The 18482-nt window shown below is 42.1% G+C and overlaps 1 protein-coding gene across 3 annotated transcripts; it reads left to right on the top strand.

Annotated features, from left to right (window-relative positions):
- The first annotated feature begins 8325 nt into the window (after positions 1-8325).
- mocs1 (molybdenum cofactor synthesis 1) lies at positions 8326-17920 on the top strand. 3 transcript variants are annotated; one of them, XM_079174144.1, is made up of 11 exons: positions 8326-8594; positions 10391-10502; positions 11032-11199; positions 12001-12165; positions 12750-12811; positions 13919-14030; positions 14890-14999; positions 15246-15356; positions 15487-15607; positions 15702-15749; positions 15904-17920. In XM_079174144.1, the coding sequence occupies exons 1-11, from the start codon at positions 8397-8399 to the stop codon at positions 16998-17000; spliced, it is 2304 nt and encodes a 767-aa protein (XP_079030270.1). In that variant the 5' UTR covers positions 8326-8396; the 3' UTR covers positions 17001-17920. The 3 variants fall into 3 exon arrangements, with proteins under 3 accessions (XP_079030270.1, XP_079030272.1, XP_079030271.1); XM_079174146.1 differs by having other exon boundaries at positions 15702-15764; positions 15904-16024; XM_079174145.1 differs by lacking the exons at positions 8326-8594; positions 10391-10502 and adding an exon at positions 11853-11894 and having other exon boundaries at positions 11167-11199.
- Positions 17921-18482: the final 562 nt, after the last annotated feature.

The raw sequence follows: 18482 nt of genomic DNA on the forward strand, positions 1-18482 counted from the left end.
ACAATTAGTTCCTGCTTGAGGGCAGAAATCATTTTAACTGGCAGCCTGTAGCTAGTCAGCCAACACACTCTCACTCCCAGCTCGTCCAGTAATCTTCCCACCCTTGGTCAGTGGCCCAGAGCTTCAAATTATGACGCTCTAGGTTCCCCTCTAGCGTTAGTTTTGGACGTGTCAGGGACAGCGAGTTAGTTTCTGCTCGTAACAATGCATAGTGTGTTTTCAAAAGAAACCTTTGTCTTTACAAGAAGTTAGGTTTAAGCAACAAAACCACTCAGTTAGGTTTAGGTAACGACTCACATCATTACCCAGTGATGAACGAGTCACATGACGTAAGACTCACGTGACTTAGGTATAACGTGAAAACCAGGTGGCAACCTCTGGGTCTGAAAAGTGAAGCCAATTCAGAAGTGCCTTAAACCTGCATTCTCTCTAATGTCCATCAGGACCGGTTGTGCTTAGCTCCACCCTCTCATGTCACTTCTGATTGCAGAAAACCAAGATGAAGACAACAAAAAAGCAAAACTCAAGGCTTAAAAAAAAAGGCTCTTTACAGAGTCAATGTTTGGTTTGTCTGTTGTGGGCTACTGCAGAAATACGGCGGTGCAACATGGCGGACTCCGTGAAGAAGACCCGCTTCCTATGTAGATATGAGGGGCTCATTCTAAGCTCACGAAAACACAGCAATGCTTAGTTTCAGGTAATTATACTCTAATCCATTTCTGCCAATAGATCCTCTCAAAGCTTCCACACTGGACCTTTGAAGCTGCTCCAATCAATATGTTCATATTGACAACCGACTAAAGGAGTAGGCCCATGTGTAATGTGAAAAGCAATGCTCGAAGCAACAAAACCACAGAGAATCTTTACCCGAGTCGGAAACACTCAATGTGTAAATAAGCAACCGGTTTTTACTTATTGTCAATGTAACTCAAACTAATTGTAAATGCTTCAGGATGCATTTCAAAAGCAAATTAAATCAAACGTTTTTTTCTTTCCTCCTGCACTTCACCATTAAAGTGAAGGACAAGAAGGAACATATCCGATCCTTCCATTATACAGTGCTCAGAAAAAACAACTCCAGAGATTAGCTATTACGATGTGACACCAACTTGGTGTTAGCCATATGCAAATTCATGTTCCCTCTAATTAAATTGTAAATCCCGCCAACACAGAACAGGAGAGAATACTGCCGGGCGAAAGTGAGAAGTGAGCCTATCATTTAAGGAATCTCTTCCATGATCGGCGCTGGCTTTAAATACCTCTGTTTCATTGCTGTGTCATGACAGGATGATTACCACTGTCATTCCATCCATTCAAGGGGACGAAGAGGCCTGCAGACTACCTTACACTTTTGGCTTGGTTCTGCAGGGAATTGTGGTTGTTGGTAGGCTGCAAAACTATAGGAAAATAAAAGATAGCACAAGAGTCTGCGTGGCATTTGAAGAATAGTGGGTAAGAACATTAAAAGAGGAAGCGGTGTCCTGCTTCAAAGCTCTTTGATTCCAGCTTCGATTGACACTTGTTTGTTTGTGCTAATGTACTCCTCATACCTTGCAAGACCACGGCGACACTATCCTCGTGCCAGACATGTGATGGTTTTCACAAGGTTTCAGGATTGCGTTCAGATCATAACGTCTTCTCTGCATCTGTAAAGAGGCATTCCTCAGCTTTACTGTGATGGTTTCCATTATGAAAATTTCAGTCAATAATTGCTTGTGTCATTGAGTCATTCTAACTTAAAGGGACAGTTCCAAAATAAATGAATACATATTTTTTCTTTTACCCGTAGTTCTATTTATCAGTCTAGACTGTGTTGGTGTGGAGTGTTGGAGGTATTGACCGACATCTCTACGATGTCGGTCTTCTCTCCAATATTATGGGACTAGATAACACTGGACTTGTGGTGCTTAAAAAATACATTTGAAAAACTCAACAGCAATGTCTCTTTCCAGAAATCATGACCTGCTACTCCAAATAATCCACAGACCTTGTTGTGAGCCCTTGTTCGAAGCTATTTTACCTTATCACCACGCAGAAGAAAGCGTGCGTCTATACTCGATCCTGCTAGCTCACCTAGCAACACTGAGCTGGCTAACGTAACAACTCAGCGAAAGGAGGACAACAATGTTTACATCCGGCTGAGTTACGAGCACGAGCGTCTCGTCGTCGAGTAGATGCACGCTTCTTTCTGCACGGTGATACGGTTGGCGGGTGTAGTTTCGCTAGAAAGAAAATAGTTCCTGCATGAAAGTGCTCATAACAAGGTCTGTGGATTATCTTGAGTAACCGGGTCATGATTCCTGGCAATTAAGTTTTTCAAATGTTATTATTTATTTATTTCTTGGCGTGTTGAGCCCCACAAGCCGAGTGCCATACTATCCCAAGAGAAGGCAGACATCTCCAAAAGCGATATCTCCAATAGGCTACTCACACCGAAACAATTTGGATCGATAAATACCACGACATGTAAGAGGAAAGCCTTATTTTAGATTTGGGATTTTTGAGGTTTAAAGGCTCTCCCTTTGTGCCAAGTCTTCAATTATATTCTTTTAAATGATTCTGTCTTTAATGAATACACTGATGCAGTTGCCATGGGGCTGTGTTAAGAACCTCTGCACACATTTGAAATGCAGTGTGTTAAAATGTGATTGCTAAGGTGTGGTGACAGTCTGCATGAGCTCATATCAACATCAGCTGTCCTGCTTTCATATGGTGACAACTCTGAGATATGCAGAAACATAAAAAGAGTTAAAGCGTGCAGGGTGCCGTGATCGACTGCGGTCAAGTGGTCCGTCATCTGCGGAACTTCGGTCACGTCAGCCGGCGTTTGAAATGTAATGCTCGTCTATTCGTGGTGTTACGGTACGGGTGCTTGGATAGCCCAAAAAGCCCAGAAATAGATCAAAATTCAGCAATAATTTGTCAAATTTGATAAAACAAGTCAAAAACAACGTCATTTTGTACATTAAGTGAAATACAACAATACAATGATCTGAAATTACACTGCTGTATAATCTTTAATTGTAAAAGGGTTCGAAAATTATAATATTACCTAATAATAATCTTTGATCTGTAAAAAAAAAAATTCCTTCATTGGATAGCTAAAGTTCTGTTCATGATGACCCCATATATCTCCATGTCAAATGTAATGTAATCTTACTGGATAGTTTTTGAGAGAAGTGCATGTAAAGTTAGCTCAAATGACATTCAGATATTCATAATTTCCCCATATTTGCCATTTTATTAAAAATAATCCTTAAGAGGTTATGTCAATATTTCACTGGATTCTTGTTTATGACGACCCTTGCTATGCCCATGTATATTTCATGAAATATTACTGTACAGTTTTTGAGATAAGTACATGTAAAGTTAGCTCAAATGACATTTTGATATTAATAATTTCCCTATATTTGACATTTTATTAAAACTAATCCTTAAGAGGTTATGTAAATATTTCACTGGATTCTTGTTTATGACGACCCTTGCTATGCCCATGTATATTTTCAAGAGATATTACTGTACAGTTTTTGAGAAAGGTACATGTAAAGTTAGCTCAAATGACATTCAGATATTCATAATTTCCCTATATTTGACATTTTATTCAAACTAATACTTAAGAGGTTATGTCAATATTTCACTGGATTCTTGTTTATGAAGACTCTCACTATACCCATGTATATTTTCAAGAGATATTACTGTACAGTTTTTGAGAAAAGTACATGCAACATGGCTGATTCCGTGAACAAGACATTGCAAGCTTGTTGTGCAGCTTGCAAGTGTTTGAAAAAAGAATTCATGAAGGTTTTTAACAAATGACACACACACCACCATTTATTTTGTTTGTGAAAACTGCATCTCCAGTGGAGAAGATGAATTGTTTTGCTGATTCAGCTAAAGGATCCTTTAGAGGTCGTTGAATTACTGTTTCACAGCAACCAGATGAGAACGGCTTGGTTTTATATGTTTGTTTTAAACATCGATAAAAAAGTCAAGTGTTCTGTAGCTTGTAAACACATATAGTGCAAAGAAATGCATGGTTTTATGTGAAGCACTTTGAATTACCTTGTTGTTGAAATGTGCTATACAAATAAACTTGCCTTGCATTGCATGAACACATGAACATGGATAGACATGGACTGGATGTAAAACAGTAAAAACATGTCAGATTTATTTCAGTTACTATGTTCTTTTATTTACTAAATATAAAAATAAAAATGAGTGTTGTGCATGTGTACTAAGGCAACAGAAACTAAGCCATGGTTGATAGAGAGGGCTCAGGGAATGTGATTTACAGTTCAGCGTGGGAACACAAGACGATCAATAACTATGTAGTCGATAACGTTTATGATCAATAACCTATCCGCCTGCACAAAGGACATAAATTGTTACACAGCATTGCATCTTTTATACGTCACATAGCAGTGTTAAGGTTGAAAAGCAATGTCTATATTCATTCAAAATAAATCTTTAATCATTTGAATGAAAGGCCATATTGTAGCTTTGTGTGTGATTTATTTATTGCAGCTATTAGAATCTTGTGAGCCGTGATAGCTCAGTTTTCAGGTTGTTTAATGTATTGATACATTAGTGTTGAAGTGAATCCGTCACACAGAGAGAGGTAAAGTCAAGCTCTGAGCCTGACAAGCCTTTCTCACAGGACGGAGAAAATACAAGCAGGTTGATTGCCACACTTTGCTCCACATAACGAACAGCCGTCGTGATGCAGCGTATGCCGTTGTAAATAACTGGATTAACTGTTCATCAGACCACAAATGAGACAAGAAGTACAACCCGTGGTCCCTCTTCCTCCTTCACAGCCGCTGGAACACTACTTCTCCAGGAGGAGAATGACTTAATGCTTCGTCTACACACTCTGTTCGCACCGTAGGAAAGCACATCGCTATCACCAGATAATCAGTTATTAGTCAATAACACGGATTCACCAGATGTGATGTTCTGAGAGTTTCATTTCTTGTCCATAGAAAGGAGAGAATCGGCTTGTGCTGTGAGTGTAATGCTACAAGCGGTAGATAAGAAATGATAGAAAACAAAGAACTGATTCCCGGCTGAGGGTCTGTTTGCAGGGTCACTGGATCAATTCAACTTTAAATGTCAAAAAAATGGAGTGATGTGATGATACATGGAATAACATGTTGGTTCATTTTTCAGGACTGGAGGAGCCCTGTGACCTGTGAAGAACCTCTGCCACTCGTTGCTTGACGTCTTCAGCCTGTTTCGCTGACCACCATTAACTTCTGAAGAGTCCTCAACAAAATGACCTCTGTGTGTTCGTTCATAGCCACTGTCAGCCAGAATATGGTTCACCTCACTTGAGAGAAAGGATAATCCTACGACCAGATACATTTTTGCTTGTGAGCACATCTGGTCTCTCTGCACGTGATTTGAATAAAACAGGACTCTGCAGATCGTCTATCTGTGGTACATAGTTTGGATTTTGCAGATTATCCTTGCAGGATATACAGCATGGCTCAGCCGAACAACACTGTATAACTGGGTTCTGTGAGCTCAGAGTGTTTAACACTTTACTGTGGTCCAGATGTGAATAATGTTGATTTATATAGAATTATGTACAATTTGGAGAAATTGAGATATATATATATATATATATATATACACATATAAATATGACACTTCACAGAAAAATACAAAAATGTAAGAAAAAGTAATTCGACAAATAATAGTAGGGTAGTAATTATAATCACAAAAACATTAAGAGAACTAAATACAAAATTATGTTATGTGATAATAAAAATAATAATAAAAAAGTCATCTCATTGTCTCAAAGACCAAGGTTACGTCCTCAAACGTCCTGTTTGTCAGTCTGAAACTCACAGATGCTCAGCTCAGCGTGATAGAAAACAGCATCCAGCATCCTCTGACATTCTTGAATGAAAAATTACTTTAACTATCAATCGATTATCAAAATAGTTGCCACTGGTGTCTATCGACCAGTCGACCAATCGTTGCAGCTCTATAAATAAGTAACAACAAAATGCAACTCCATGTCCAATGCAGTGCAGACCAACAGTTTTTCAGTCTAAGTGAGGTGTGTTCATTATAATACCACTCATCGGGAAACAGAAACACTCTGCAGATCAAACAGTTGGTTCTCCTATTTATAGCTTCTGAAGAGAGTTGTTATTTTCCACAAATATGGACTGGACTCTCCAGAGCGTGAGATTACCGCAGTTGTGTTTGCCAAAATGCTTTGCCCTGCACGTATTTTACAGCCAGAACAGCCAGTTTGATACTCTCCTCCTTTGAATGTTTACCAAGTCATTTGCTATTTCTATTTACTAAATTATTTGTTTGAGAGATGCTGAAAGTTCTTCCAAAGGATTACCCTAATAACCAGCCTTTATGTTTCTCTTCTAGAGAATCTAGATTGTACTGCCATCTAGTGGAGAAACTGCACATTGCAAACAGCAGTACAGTAGCTTTTTGTTGGATTGCTTCTATAGAATGAAATAGCTTACTTGTCTGTACTGTGAAAATGTGACTTTCTTGCTTGTGTGGGAGTGTTTTGAGAATTTGCCCAAATCACACAGGTAAATATTTCTTTGCTGTATGTTTGAGCATATTTGCACACGGACACCACATTCCATGTTGCTGCCCTTACAGAGTACATATCGTTGCATGCACTAGTAATCAATTGAGACTCACTACATTGCACTTTGAACTTTGATCCTCTGGCTCATATATCCGCTATGCAGAGGATTGTGGGTCCAAATAGCTAGAAAAGCATGCTGGTCTGCATACTGGATTCAGGCCTTGCTTATTATATTTAGCGGCCTTGGTTTGGTTTTTTGCATTGTCTCCTGCATGTGATTGGCCCATTTTTGGGATTGTTACAGTACGAACTGGCCATCTTTAGAGCCAAAAGTAGATGAAAAGTTGAGGAGGCAGCAGGCGGAGTAAAATGATTTAATCGAGAAGTAATTTAAAGCTGGAAGTCCAAAAAAATCGGGCAGGTAACAGGAGACAATCCAAAAAACTAAAAGAACGCTTAACACTGAGGAAAAGACAAGGAGCAAGGCTGGACCGCAGAAAGCAACAACTTAGGCGACGACCTCAATCTGAAACATGGAAACACACTTATCACCCAATGAAACAGGTGTGGAAGAAAATAGGTAGGACAAATACAAAAGCAGGAAGTAAAACTAATCATGACACATAGGGAGACTAACTTTCAAAACAAAATAAAAACCCAGTGTTCCTGTAGTGATTTTAAAACCTGTCATCACATTGAGCTTGGAGCTTGGACATTGTAGTTTCCACTCGTTACTTACAGTTTTCTACCACATCTGTTGGCCTTTATCAGCAAGTGGAGTTTGCTCAGTTGTTATGGAGATGGTTCAGCTGGAGTCAGCGAAATTAAACTAATTTAGTCAAATTCATCTTTAGCCATTGTCACGTGACCTGGTGATCATGGGGCACGTGACGTCGGGATCACATCAGAACCAGAACTAGATAAATAATTACCCTGAAGGAGAATATTTCTACTGTGTCCTGTGACAACTTATCCAACAATACTTTTATGTTTAAATGATACCTGCATTCTGAATATAGTGACCTATTTGTACACACTATAGATATCACTATACAGTATACATATTTTAAAAGATATCTCAGATGGTCTATTGGACCAAGAGACAATGACACATATGCCTTAGAAAATATTTAAACTATATCTTTCTCTTTTTTCTACCTCCTACTATACAGCTGTCGGTCTCTGTGTGTATTTATGTTCATTTCTTCCTGATAATGTGTGTTGAGCCGTACTGTCAGGTATCAGATTCTCACTACACAATTATCTTTGCCAAAAGAATTCCGCACATCGATGTTATCACGGTATATCGAAACATTTAAAATTAAATTAAATATTTAGTCAAATTCATCTTTAACTTTGTTATTATGCATTTTGTGTCTTTTTTTTTGGCAAATGAATTGCACTCAAAATGCAGGTGTAGGGAGGTGAAGAGTGATTGTGTAACTGTACAGAAACGTGACTGTAAAAGGCGCTGGATTATGTACACATTATTATCATATGTGTATTATTGACGTGATATCTGCATTTTACTTTTTAAATATCAGAATAAATATCAAGACCTATATTGTGGCACACAATTAGTTTAATTTCGCTGACTCCAGCGTCTCTCACCAAGTACTTGAAGGGCTTGTGTCCCCCTGCGGACTACACTACCCAGTGTGCACCAGCGCTTATAGCGTACGTTGGCACGATTGGCTGGCGTGACCACGCCCCTGATCTTCCCCCCTCGTCTTGAATGACATATTTACTGCAGCGCGGAGCTCATGACAAGAGCCCCGAAAACAGTTAAGTACAGAAAACCTCAGGGGGCTGTCAGGAAACAAACATGGCTACGCACGCTAGCATGTGCTGCCGCCTGTTTGGGAGACACACCAGTTTACCACATTTCAGAAAACTCCTCGGCCAGCGCGTGAACGGGAGACTGTATTCCAGTGCTACGCACAAGGAAAATGAGGCTGAACTTGGAGACTCGACTTCATCCGCTGCCAACTTCTCCTCGTCCCTGAAAACCAGGTCAAGACAGGTAACCTTAACCGAACAAGTGACATACTCAGTGCTGGGGTTTGTTTCACTGTGAATGTCTGATCTCAGGCCAGTTGGATAGAGGTGTTAGCTGGTGTTAGTTAATGATTGAAGTCAGTCTGTAATGTTGCCACGATCTCAGTCCAGTTAAGGGCCAAGTAAAGGCTTAACTAGCTGTCGAACTCTTTTAGGGACTTCATATTAAACGTAAGTTAAAGACCGGCCTTACGACAGTGTAGTAACGTTAAGATGGTTCTCATGTTTGTTTGTTTTTACACCAGCTTAACTGAACTAGATGCACATTCATGCGTGGAGCTTCGTCTAAGCTAAACCTCTGAATGTTATAAACTAACGTTACATTAAGGCAGTTAACAGACAGCCATTGCGGTGTGAAGGTCATAGTTCAACTTCCTCAGTGCACGTGAGTGGTCTCTTCTGAATGAATTAGGAAGACACATTTCTCAAAAGTAAAGTTTTTATTCTTTAAAACCATATGGAATTTAAAACTATTAGCCTCAGATTACTGTATAGCCTTTTCACAGAAATAAATGGGGAAGTATAAATATTAACTAATTGGCAGGATCCTGTGATTAGTTTATTTTTTTCGTCATTAACTTTAGTGTGTTTAACCCACCCACATGCTTGCTGATAACAGTAGCCCACTGTTGACAGACAAATGTCCGGAGGCGTTTACAAAGCACCTCCCTGGGCCCTCCTCAGTTCCAGATGTTGTGCCTCCTCATGCCTCCCTTCACTCCTCTGGCTCGAGACCAAGGAGAGATAAAAGAGGAGTTGTCACGCGTCACATCATCGGGATACAACCCAGGCACAGTAAAAACTTGTCGAACGGCTCACCTCCGGTTCTGTCGAGTGAAGCCGATGCAAAAGTGCCTTAAAACTTGCATGCTCTCTACTGACCACCAGGGGGCGACTCCTCTGGTTGTATAGAAGTCTATGAGAAAATGACTACTTCTCTCTTGATTTATTACCTCAGTAAACATTGTGAACATGAGTTTATGGTCTCAATCTCTAGTTTCAAGTCTTCTTCAATACAGCATGATGTTCATTTAGTAAATGATGGTCCATTTAGAGTCAAACAGACCATAAAGCAGGGGATGCTTTAGGGCGGGCTTACTGTGATTGACAGGTCGCTGCCGCTATCAGAGCCGTATACGGCGTCACTATGTCACTCCTTTGCATTCCAAATATGGTAACCTCCGTTCATTGGTTGCAAAACCAACAACATAATTCAACATGGCGACGGCGAAATCGCCAAGCTTCATAACGGCAGTCGACAAACAATGGAAGATGTCACGATGACCACGTCCACTACAGTCTGTGGTTACACATGGATAGTCACTGGTGCAGACGCTGACAGATCATTAACTTAAGTAAAAGTACTAATACCACACTGTGCTGTGCAATACTAATACACATAAGTAAATAGAAATGTGTAACATCTGTACAGTCTTGTCACAATAAATTAGTTGTCATGAACACTGGTATGTTTATCTGTCATAAAATACAGGAAAAAAACTTTAAAATGACCGCTCCGATGGCCAGGATGCCTTGACTCCTCTCTCCTCACGTCTCTTCCTTGGGACTAAGGCGCGAGGAACGGAATCGAGGATGTACAAACTGGGAAATGAGACATTTTGAAGTGTTGATACTTTTATAAATGAAGCCAATACAGGATTACCACATATCCCTGTGTTTTTCCCAGAATTTTTAATTTTGTCTACTTTCATGTGAGCGATGAGTGTAACAATGCCGTTGACCTGTCGGGTTTCTCCCCAGGAGAGGCTGAGAGATGACAGCATACTACCTTTCTCAGCGTTCTTGACTGACAGCTTTGGACGGAGGCACAGCTACCTGCGCATCTCCCTGACAGAGAAATGCAACCTGCGCTGTGAGTAGAGGTCCCACTGTGGACATTAAAGAGGTCCTGAGCTGCTTTGGTTTGTTTTATTCCTGGTGATTATCCAGCTACTTGAAGAAACCACATTCAGCAATAACTGCTGCCACTATAACTACCACCACGACTCTTACTGATGGAAACACATCCTCTCATGTAGTTAACAAAGAAAGAGGAAGTAGCATTTATAAAATGATGTTGTTGTTTTTTCATTTGTATACATTTAAATAGAATTACATTGGATGTTGCACTAACCAAAGTTCAGTTTATCCTAATCAGTACAGAAATACAGTGGAAGCATATATTCAGCCAGAAGTGTAAAAGTAAAATACACAAAATACACGTTGTGCAGGTCCAGGTTGTATGCAATGAAGTACTGCACAATAGAATAATTACATGTTAAGAAATGCACCGCCGCCACCGGTCACGTTTGATCACCCTTCAACGTGTTGTTCTATCTGCAGCAGACTGTGCTGCAGACTGATGTGATCCATCTTGTCTTTCACCTTCCCCTCGTGATCAGGTCAGTACTGCATGCCAGATGAGGGGGTGAAGCTGACACCACGGAGCCAACTGCTGACCACCTCGGAGGTACTGACCCTGGCTCGCCTCTTCGTCCGCGAGGGGGTGCAGAAAATCCGCCTCACTGGAGGAGAGCCCCTCATCAAACCTGACGTGCTGGATGTCCTCAGTAAGGAACTAGTGCAGGACTGTGTTTCAGCTTGAAGCGTGTTAAGATGTGTTGTCCTTTGTGATTCTGGTATCCAGTTGCTCACATGAACTCATCAGCATTTATGTAGAAACACGGCCGTGACCACTACTCCCTTAAGAATGGGCTACATTCTTCTGTTAAAACACTAATCCGAGCTAAAGTGGTGTAGCTAGGGTTAGGGTTGACATGTGACATGAGGAACAGGACAGGTTTTCCATGCATGGCTTCAGGTTTAGTCAGACTTGGGGAAGTGATTGGTCACACCACCACTATGTGCTCAGTCTGATGACACAATGTTACAGCCTGATTTGCTGATAGACCGTTTCGGCCCTCACACTGACAATAGTGCGAGTGTGAGCGACGTTAAAGCACGACGTGCACAAAGACAGCAGTGTTGTGTGACCAATGGGGGATGTTTTAGTAGAGAGAGCATCGCAGGCCGCTAACCGCCTCATAAAGAGCTGCTGTTATTTCTGTGTCATGTGACAAGCCGCCACAGTGACCTCACAGGTTTCTGTCGACTGGAGTTGACTGGAGTAAATGATTTGCATCAAGTGGAAACGGTAACCAGCCCGTTGCCGTCCAAATGAACAGAGTAGCATTTTAAGAAGGATGTATTATATGTGTTTCAGGGAGGATCTTCAATGTCGTGGTGCATCCATAATGTTAGCGGGGTGGGTTATGTAAAGCTTTTTCACATACTGATCATAAGCTCCTCGCTCAAATGCCGCAAACGGATAAATGTATCTTCCTTGTCCCATGCTCTCTCTCCCTCTGCAGAAGAACTGAGGAAGTTGGAGGGCCTGAAGACCATTGCAGTGACAACCAATGGCATGAACTTGGCCAGACTTCTGCCTAAGCTGAAAGACGCTGGCCTGGACCTGATCAACATCAGCCTGGATTCACTGGTCCCTGCCAAGTTTGAGTTCATTGTCAGGCGGAAAGGTAGTAAAAGTATTTGACCTACTATGTCCGATGCAAGAAAGGTCCGTCTGAACGTAACGTCTGAACTCCCATGGAGTGGAGACGACAGCAGGGCAGAGCAGGAAATAAAGGAGGGAGAAAGGAAAGCGTTCTCTGAGGCCGTCCTCTTCCTCCTCCTCCTCCTCTTCCTCTTCCTCCTCCTTCTCCTCCTCCACACCTAAAGCTATTGTCAGTAAAAGGTTTAGCAGACATTAGGTGTGTGCTATGGCCTGAAAGGAATCTTGTCTCTTAGCCTTAGTTAAGATTTTAAGTCCAACACGTGTGGTATTTAATTGTGATTATGAGAATTGTAGATGACTAAACAATAGCCTCACCTCATACAGAGAAGGTTACAGCTGGTGCAGTCGGCCTGGATTTGTGATGAGAAGAGGAGAACTGAAGGATATGGTTGATGCATACAACCTCCCTCCACTCACACACCATCTCTACATTACATTTGAATTGGTAGCGCAGAATTAACAAAATATCAAGTGATGATTAATGTGTTGAATGCAAAATGTTGTTCATTCATTCATCATTAATTTCAAACTTATTTTGTTTAACAGGGTTCCACAAGGTCATGGAGGGCATTGATAAGGCCATCGAAATGGGCTTCAACCCTGTCAAGGTATTTTATTTCAACTTTTCAAAAACAAATGCAATAATAAAATCATTGTGTTCCTGTTCATTTAATAATATGCATGTTCTTGCTGGGAAAGCAGTTTATTTAGTAACTTGGATCTTTCAGAGTCTTTAGACCGTTTGGATGAGGAGCTTTACAGATATTACTCCGCTCCTTTGTTATACGTACGTGAGCAGAACGTAGACATTTTAGAACAGCCCATAAAACTGTTGTCTGTGTAGAATCCAATATTGTATTTCCTTAAATCTATTACACAGAAAGAGGGAGTGAGAGGTTCGGACATCAAACAGTTCATTTTATTTGTTTTTAAAACTCTCTTAATATATTTCTTTTGATTTTTTGTTTATCTTTTGTTTGTTTTTCATTATGATTTTTTTAGTAACATTTGTACAAAACAGATGGATATCTAACATAGAAGCTGCAAAACAAAGTATTGTGACTATTGGAGCATACTTTGAGCCAGGAAAGTAACGTGACCAAGAACTATTCAGTGGGTTCCCCATGTTGTACATGTGAATGAACCAACCATGAGGCTCTCTGAATAATCTTTATGGTAGTTTTCAATGTTTCAGATATTTCTGGATAAGGCTGTTTGTTACTTCCTCTTCATGGCAGAAGTGCTGAAGCAGCACCGTGTTGCAACAGAATAGCTGAATATAATATTTCCTCCACTTTGCCCCCAGAAGTTAGTGATTGAAGGAGCTGCTTCCTGATATGCTGTGTGTCACTAATCACTGCATATCATAGTTCCTCATTGCGCTGAGCATGGAAACAAACTAACGAACAATCGAGCTTCTGTCACAGAGGTTTTGTAATGCAAAGATACCATAAACATTCAGGTGATGGCATGTTGGCTAACATGTCAAACATGGCGGAGTGACTTCTGCAGCGAGCTGCCATGCGATGTCTACCAGGTGTATTCCAGCAAAGTCTTGTAACAGCTGCAGGCCGTGTTATGCAGCTATAGACTGCAGTACGTCCTTTCACTTGAGCGGAAGTGTTGTTGCTCAAATGTCCAGCTACTGCGTGGTTTAGTCCATGAGCCGGCTTATTGTTGGGCTCGCTGATCCGTGGCTCTGCTGCCCTCTGCAGGTGAACTGTGTGGTGATGAGAGGCCTCAACGAGGATGAGCTGCTGGACTTCGTGGCGCTGACGGAGAAGAAGCCTCTGGAGGTGCGCTTCATCGAATACATGCCCTTCGATGGTGAGTGCTCCCTTATTCCACAGGTCTGATGAGTCCCACTAACTTACTGGGCCGTTTTCATACAGTATGTAGATATTGTTTACACATTCAAACACATTGTAAATAAAAAGGAAATCTTTTGGGATGGCCCAGTAATTTAAGGGTTCTGGAAAAAGAGTTGAAGAAGAAATTGGCAAAATGACAGAAGCGGATGTCCCCTGAGATCCGTTGTTGTTGTTTGGATGTGTACCTAAAGAGAGCGATGGCACAGATCAGAGGTCTGTACTGGGATACATTTATCGGCTGACAAGAAAATGATGAGAAAAACCACCAACCATTCCACAGTGGTGACAGAAGCTGCTACAGGTTTCCATAATGGAACGACTGTCGTCTGCAACTGCAAACGTACACTTTAATACAAAGGTGGACTTGTGTTACTCTGTGGAGTCTTAGTGGAGTACCACCGAGAACGCCTTCATGTGACTGACCTTCCTCTGCTGTGAATGCGCTCCTTTAGTAAACGTCTGTTTATCTCTGATTATATTATTCTGTGACGTCCTATGAAAGAGATCTTCTGCAGATTGATTGTGTCTATAATGCTCATTGCTGCTACAGCAAGTCTTAAATAGGCCAATTGAATATTCAATATACAGTTCAGGTAACAACAATAAAATGGTTTTAATAAACAATGGTTAGTGTTTATAGTGGTATAATATATGTGTGGTCACTCAGCACAGCTGGTTTTAAACAAGTTACAGGATGTTAATATGAAACCTCACTGATGTGCTGCTTGTTGGGCGGCCGCTGAGCTGAAAGGTGCTGTAGCTTGTGATGTGCTGCACCCTCCACTGACCCCCACTGGCCTCTCTCCTCTCTGCAGGCAACAAGTGGAACTTTAAGAAGATGGTGAGTTACCAGGAGATGCTGGACCTCATCAGGCAGCAGTGGCCTAACCTGGAAATGCTTCAAACTGGACGCACAACTGCCAAGGTCGGTATCTCCAACTGCACCATTGTCTCTCCAGTGTAACCTCAGCTGGGATTAGCAACTTGTGCTGGAATTTTAATTCATTAAATGTTTGGTAAACCGAAAACTAAAGTCAACATTTACAAATCTAGCTCATGGCCAGAAGTGTAATTAAGCTCTTAGACATTGGTTTGAGTGATTGCAACAATTTCTTTTAAAGAAGTCTTTCACGGGGATAATAGTTTGACGCTCCTCTCCGTCTCTTTACAGATGTTTAAAGTGCCAGGCTTCACAGGGCAGGTGGGCTTCATCACCTCCATGTCTGAACATTTCTGTGGCTCCTGCAACCGCTTGCGTATCACAGCAGATGGCAGCCTCAAGGTAAAGCTACAGTCGCTCTTTGTACCATGATGTAAAGTACCGTACGCTCTCTGTGTGTGTGTGTGTGTGTGTGTACTTTGTTTGGAACCATCCGTGGCTGTATTCACTCCCTCTGTCGGTCTTCTCTCAGGTGTGTTTGTTTGGGAGCTCCGAGGTGTCTCTGAGAGATGTCTTGCGCTCCGGGGCATCGGATGAAGAGCTGTTGCAAATCATCGGAGCCGCTGTGGGCAGCAAGAAGAAACAGCATGCAGGTAGATGTGTGTTCAGTTACTCTATACGCATGGCATCATTTGTACCCGCTGATCATTCAGGGTTATGCCATCTCTTCCTGTTCTATCTCCTCAGGCATGTTTAGTATCTCGAAGATGAAGAACAGGCCTATGATCCACATTGGTGGGTGACTTGGCTGTACGTACAGATCCCTCACTGCTCACGATGTGTTTGTGCTGCAGTATGCAACTTATAACAGTTAGAAACCTTGATCGGAACTGTCAATAATGCATCTAAATCGGCAGCGTCCCTGACTGATGTTCTGGTTTTCCAACAGGCTCCACTTCCCAAAGGCCTTCGTCTTCGGCAAAGTTGCAAGACAGCCGGAGAGCTCTCCCCGTGGTTTCCCTTCTTCCAAACAACACATTCCTCTCTGCAGCAGCCTCTCAGCGGTGCCGCTCAGGCGGCGGCAGAGTCCTGCATAGAGAGGCTTCCTTGTGCCTTCGTGCTTTAACACAGGCTGCCCGTTATTGCTGCTCTAGACCCTTAATGAGTGGGGGGGCCCGTGTTAGGTCACATATCAAGACTGAAAACTGTGAGGACACAGACAGCGTCCTTAGTGCAGCGCCCCTTCTCTCCTCTGAGTTCGTCCGTGGTCTCGATCTCATCAGCGCTCACACCAACACCGCACGCACAAAAGTCATGAGCTCAAGTGTTAATGAAGACCGTCTCAGGTACCCACAAGCCGGGGGTCCTTACGCTTTGAACAGCCACTCACTCAGGACCCCTGGAGCACCTGTTTTTTGCACACAACTAATGAATGCCAAAAGAGATGTCAAACGACACAATGTCAGACTGCGCCACAGTCAGAGTTCCAGCAAAGACCCCGGTGTTACACTGAAACAATCTGCACAGCCGGGCACAAACATCTGCAACGCTCACCCCGATGATGTCGCCGAAGCTCAGCTGACTCACACAGACGCCCAGGGCCGAGCCACCATGGTGGACATCGTCGGCAAAGCTCCCACGCGTCGAACAGCCACGGCCCGCGCCACCGTCCTCTTGGGCCCCACCGCCTTCCGGCTGCTCCGGGATCACCAGCTGGCAAAGGGCGACGCCCTGGCCGTGGCGCAGCTGTCCGGCATCATGGCCGCCAAGCAGACCTCCGCCCTCATCCCGCTCTGCCACCCGCTCCCATTGGACCACATCTCTGTCACCTTCGACCTCGCTGAGCCGCAGAATGCCGCGGTCGTGACGGCAACGTGCCGCTGTACAGGCAGGACGGGAGTCGAGATGGAGGCTCTGACGGCCGCCTGCGTGGCCGCGCTGACCATCTATGACATGTGCAAGGCAGTGAGCCATGACATCATCATTACAGATGTGAAACTGGTCAGTAAGACGGGCGGGAAGAGGGACTTTCATCGTCCTTCGTGATCCCCTCGCCCACCTTTTTAAATTCAACTATGGTTGTACCGGTGTGAGATCTTCACCGTACGATAACCATCTCACAAACTATCATGGTGGACTGTGTTACTGTGAATACTATTAATAAAATATTACCAGTTGCAATTCAATTCAGTTAATTTCAATTTATTTTGTACAGCCCAACATCCTCTGTCCCAGGACCCTCACACGAGAACAGGAAAAACCCTTTAATGATCCTCAAAGGAACTGTGAATGTGTTTATATTAAAATGTTGGTTAATTCAGTGAACTCGGATGTTGCTTTTATTATTCATAAATGATGACAGTCGCTGGAAGAAGAATTCAATTTCAAGTCGTGCATTTACTGGACTTCACTTGAGCTTCTATTCCTTCTACCTCATGTAGTATACTGGAAACACTAGATATTATATATATTCATATATTCATATATATATATATATATATACACACACACAATATATCCCTCTTTCTGTGTAATTGATTTAAGGAAATATAATATTGGATTCTACACAGAACACCTCAAATGTTAAACACAATTGACCCCCGCAGATCCGCTCTGTGGCAGTTTGAACTTCTATACAGTTTTATGGGCTGTTCTAAAATCGCTAAGTTCTGGTCACGTATAACAAAGGAGTGGAGTACAATTCTGAAATGTAATATCTGTAAAGCTCCTCGTCTAAATAAACTGCTTTCCTAGCAGGAAAATGAATACTGTTTCATTGGATCCAAGAGAAAGACCCATAACACACCGGTAAAGAGAAATCTTCAGAATCATTTCTGTGGAAAAAAGAGCAGCTTCATAAATGTATAGCAGTCGCTGCTGAATCATTCACCCAATGATCTATGTGCATTAGTCCAACAGAGACTGGAAAGCTCCAGAAGCTCTCCTACAATTCACTTCATGAGGATTTACATGTGAACAATTAGGAACATGTTTGTACAATGTGTGTCTGACTCGAAAGACTCAGGCCTGTTATAAAATGATTATGTTAATATGAACATGAGAAAATAATATTTCATTATTAAAAAAAACAAATAAACATATGTTTATGTGTGCTGAGTCTTGACAGCTGGACCAGCCACCGGCGAGATCCCGATATATATATATATGTATATATATATATATATATGTATATATATATGTATATCTATATGTATATGTGTCGGGATCTCGGCTCCTCCTGGGCTGACTCTCCATGTTTGTTTAGTTTAGTTTGTGTTCTTTAAATAAATGTGTGTATTTATTACTTGTTGCAGCCTTTGCGTCGGGTTGTAACATGGGGGCTCGTCCTAACTTGATGGACCAGGTTTAGATTAGTCCGGTGAAGTTGGCTCTGCTGGTTGTAAGTAGCTTGATGAGCAGAGACTTCAGGATCAGGTGCACCTCGCTTGGTGATGCGATGTACCGTCTGGTAGTTTGGGAGACGTGGACGAGTGTGGTGTTCTATCCACTAGTGACTAGTGGATCTCA

The sequence above is a fragment of the Pholis gunnellus genome (assembly GCF_910591455.1).
Source record: "Pholis gunnellus genome assembly, chromosome: 15".
Classification (NCBI taxonomy): domain Eukaryota; kingdom Metazoa; phylum Chordata; class Actinopteri; order Perciformes; family Pholidae; genus Pholis; species Pholis gunnellus.

Coding starts and splice junctions, on each gene's coding strand:
- mocs1 (XM_079174144.1), top strand. CDS start 8,397: ATGGCTACGCACGCTAGCATGTGCTGCCGCCTGTTTGGGAGACACACC. Junction 11,200..12,000: donor TGACGTGCTGGATGTCCTCA/GTAAGGAACTAG, acceptor CTCCCTCTGCAG/AAGAACTGAGGAAGTTGGAG. Junction 15,608..15,701: donor CAAGAAGAAACAGCATGCAG/GTAGATGTGTGT, acceptor CTATCTCCTCAG/GCATGTTTAGTATCTCGAAG.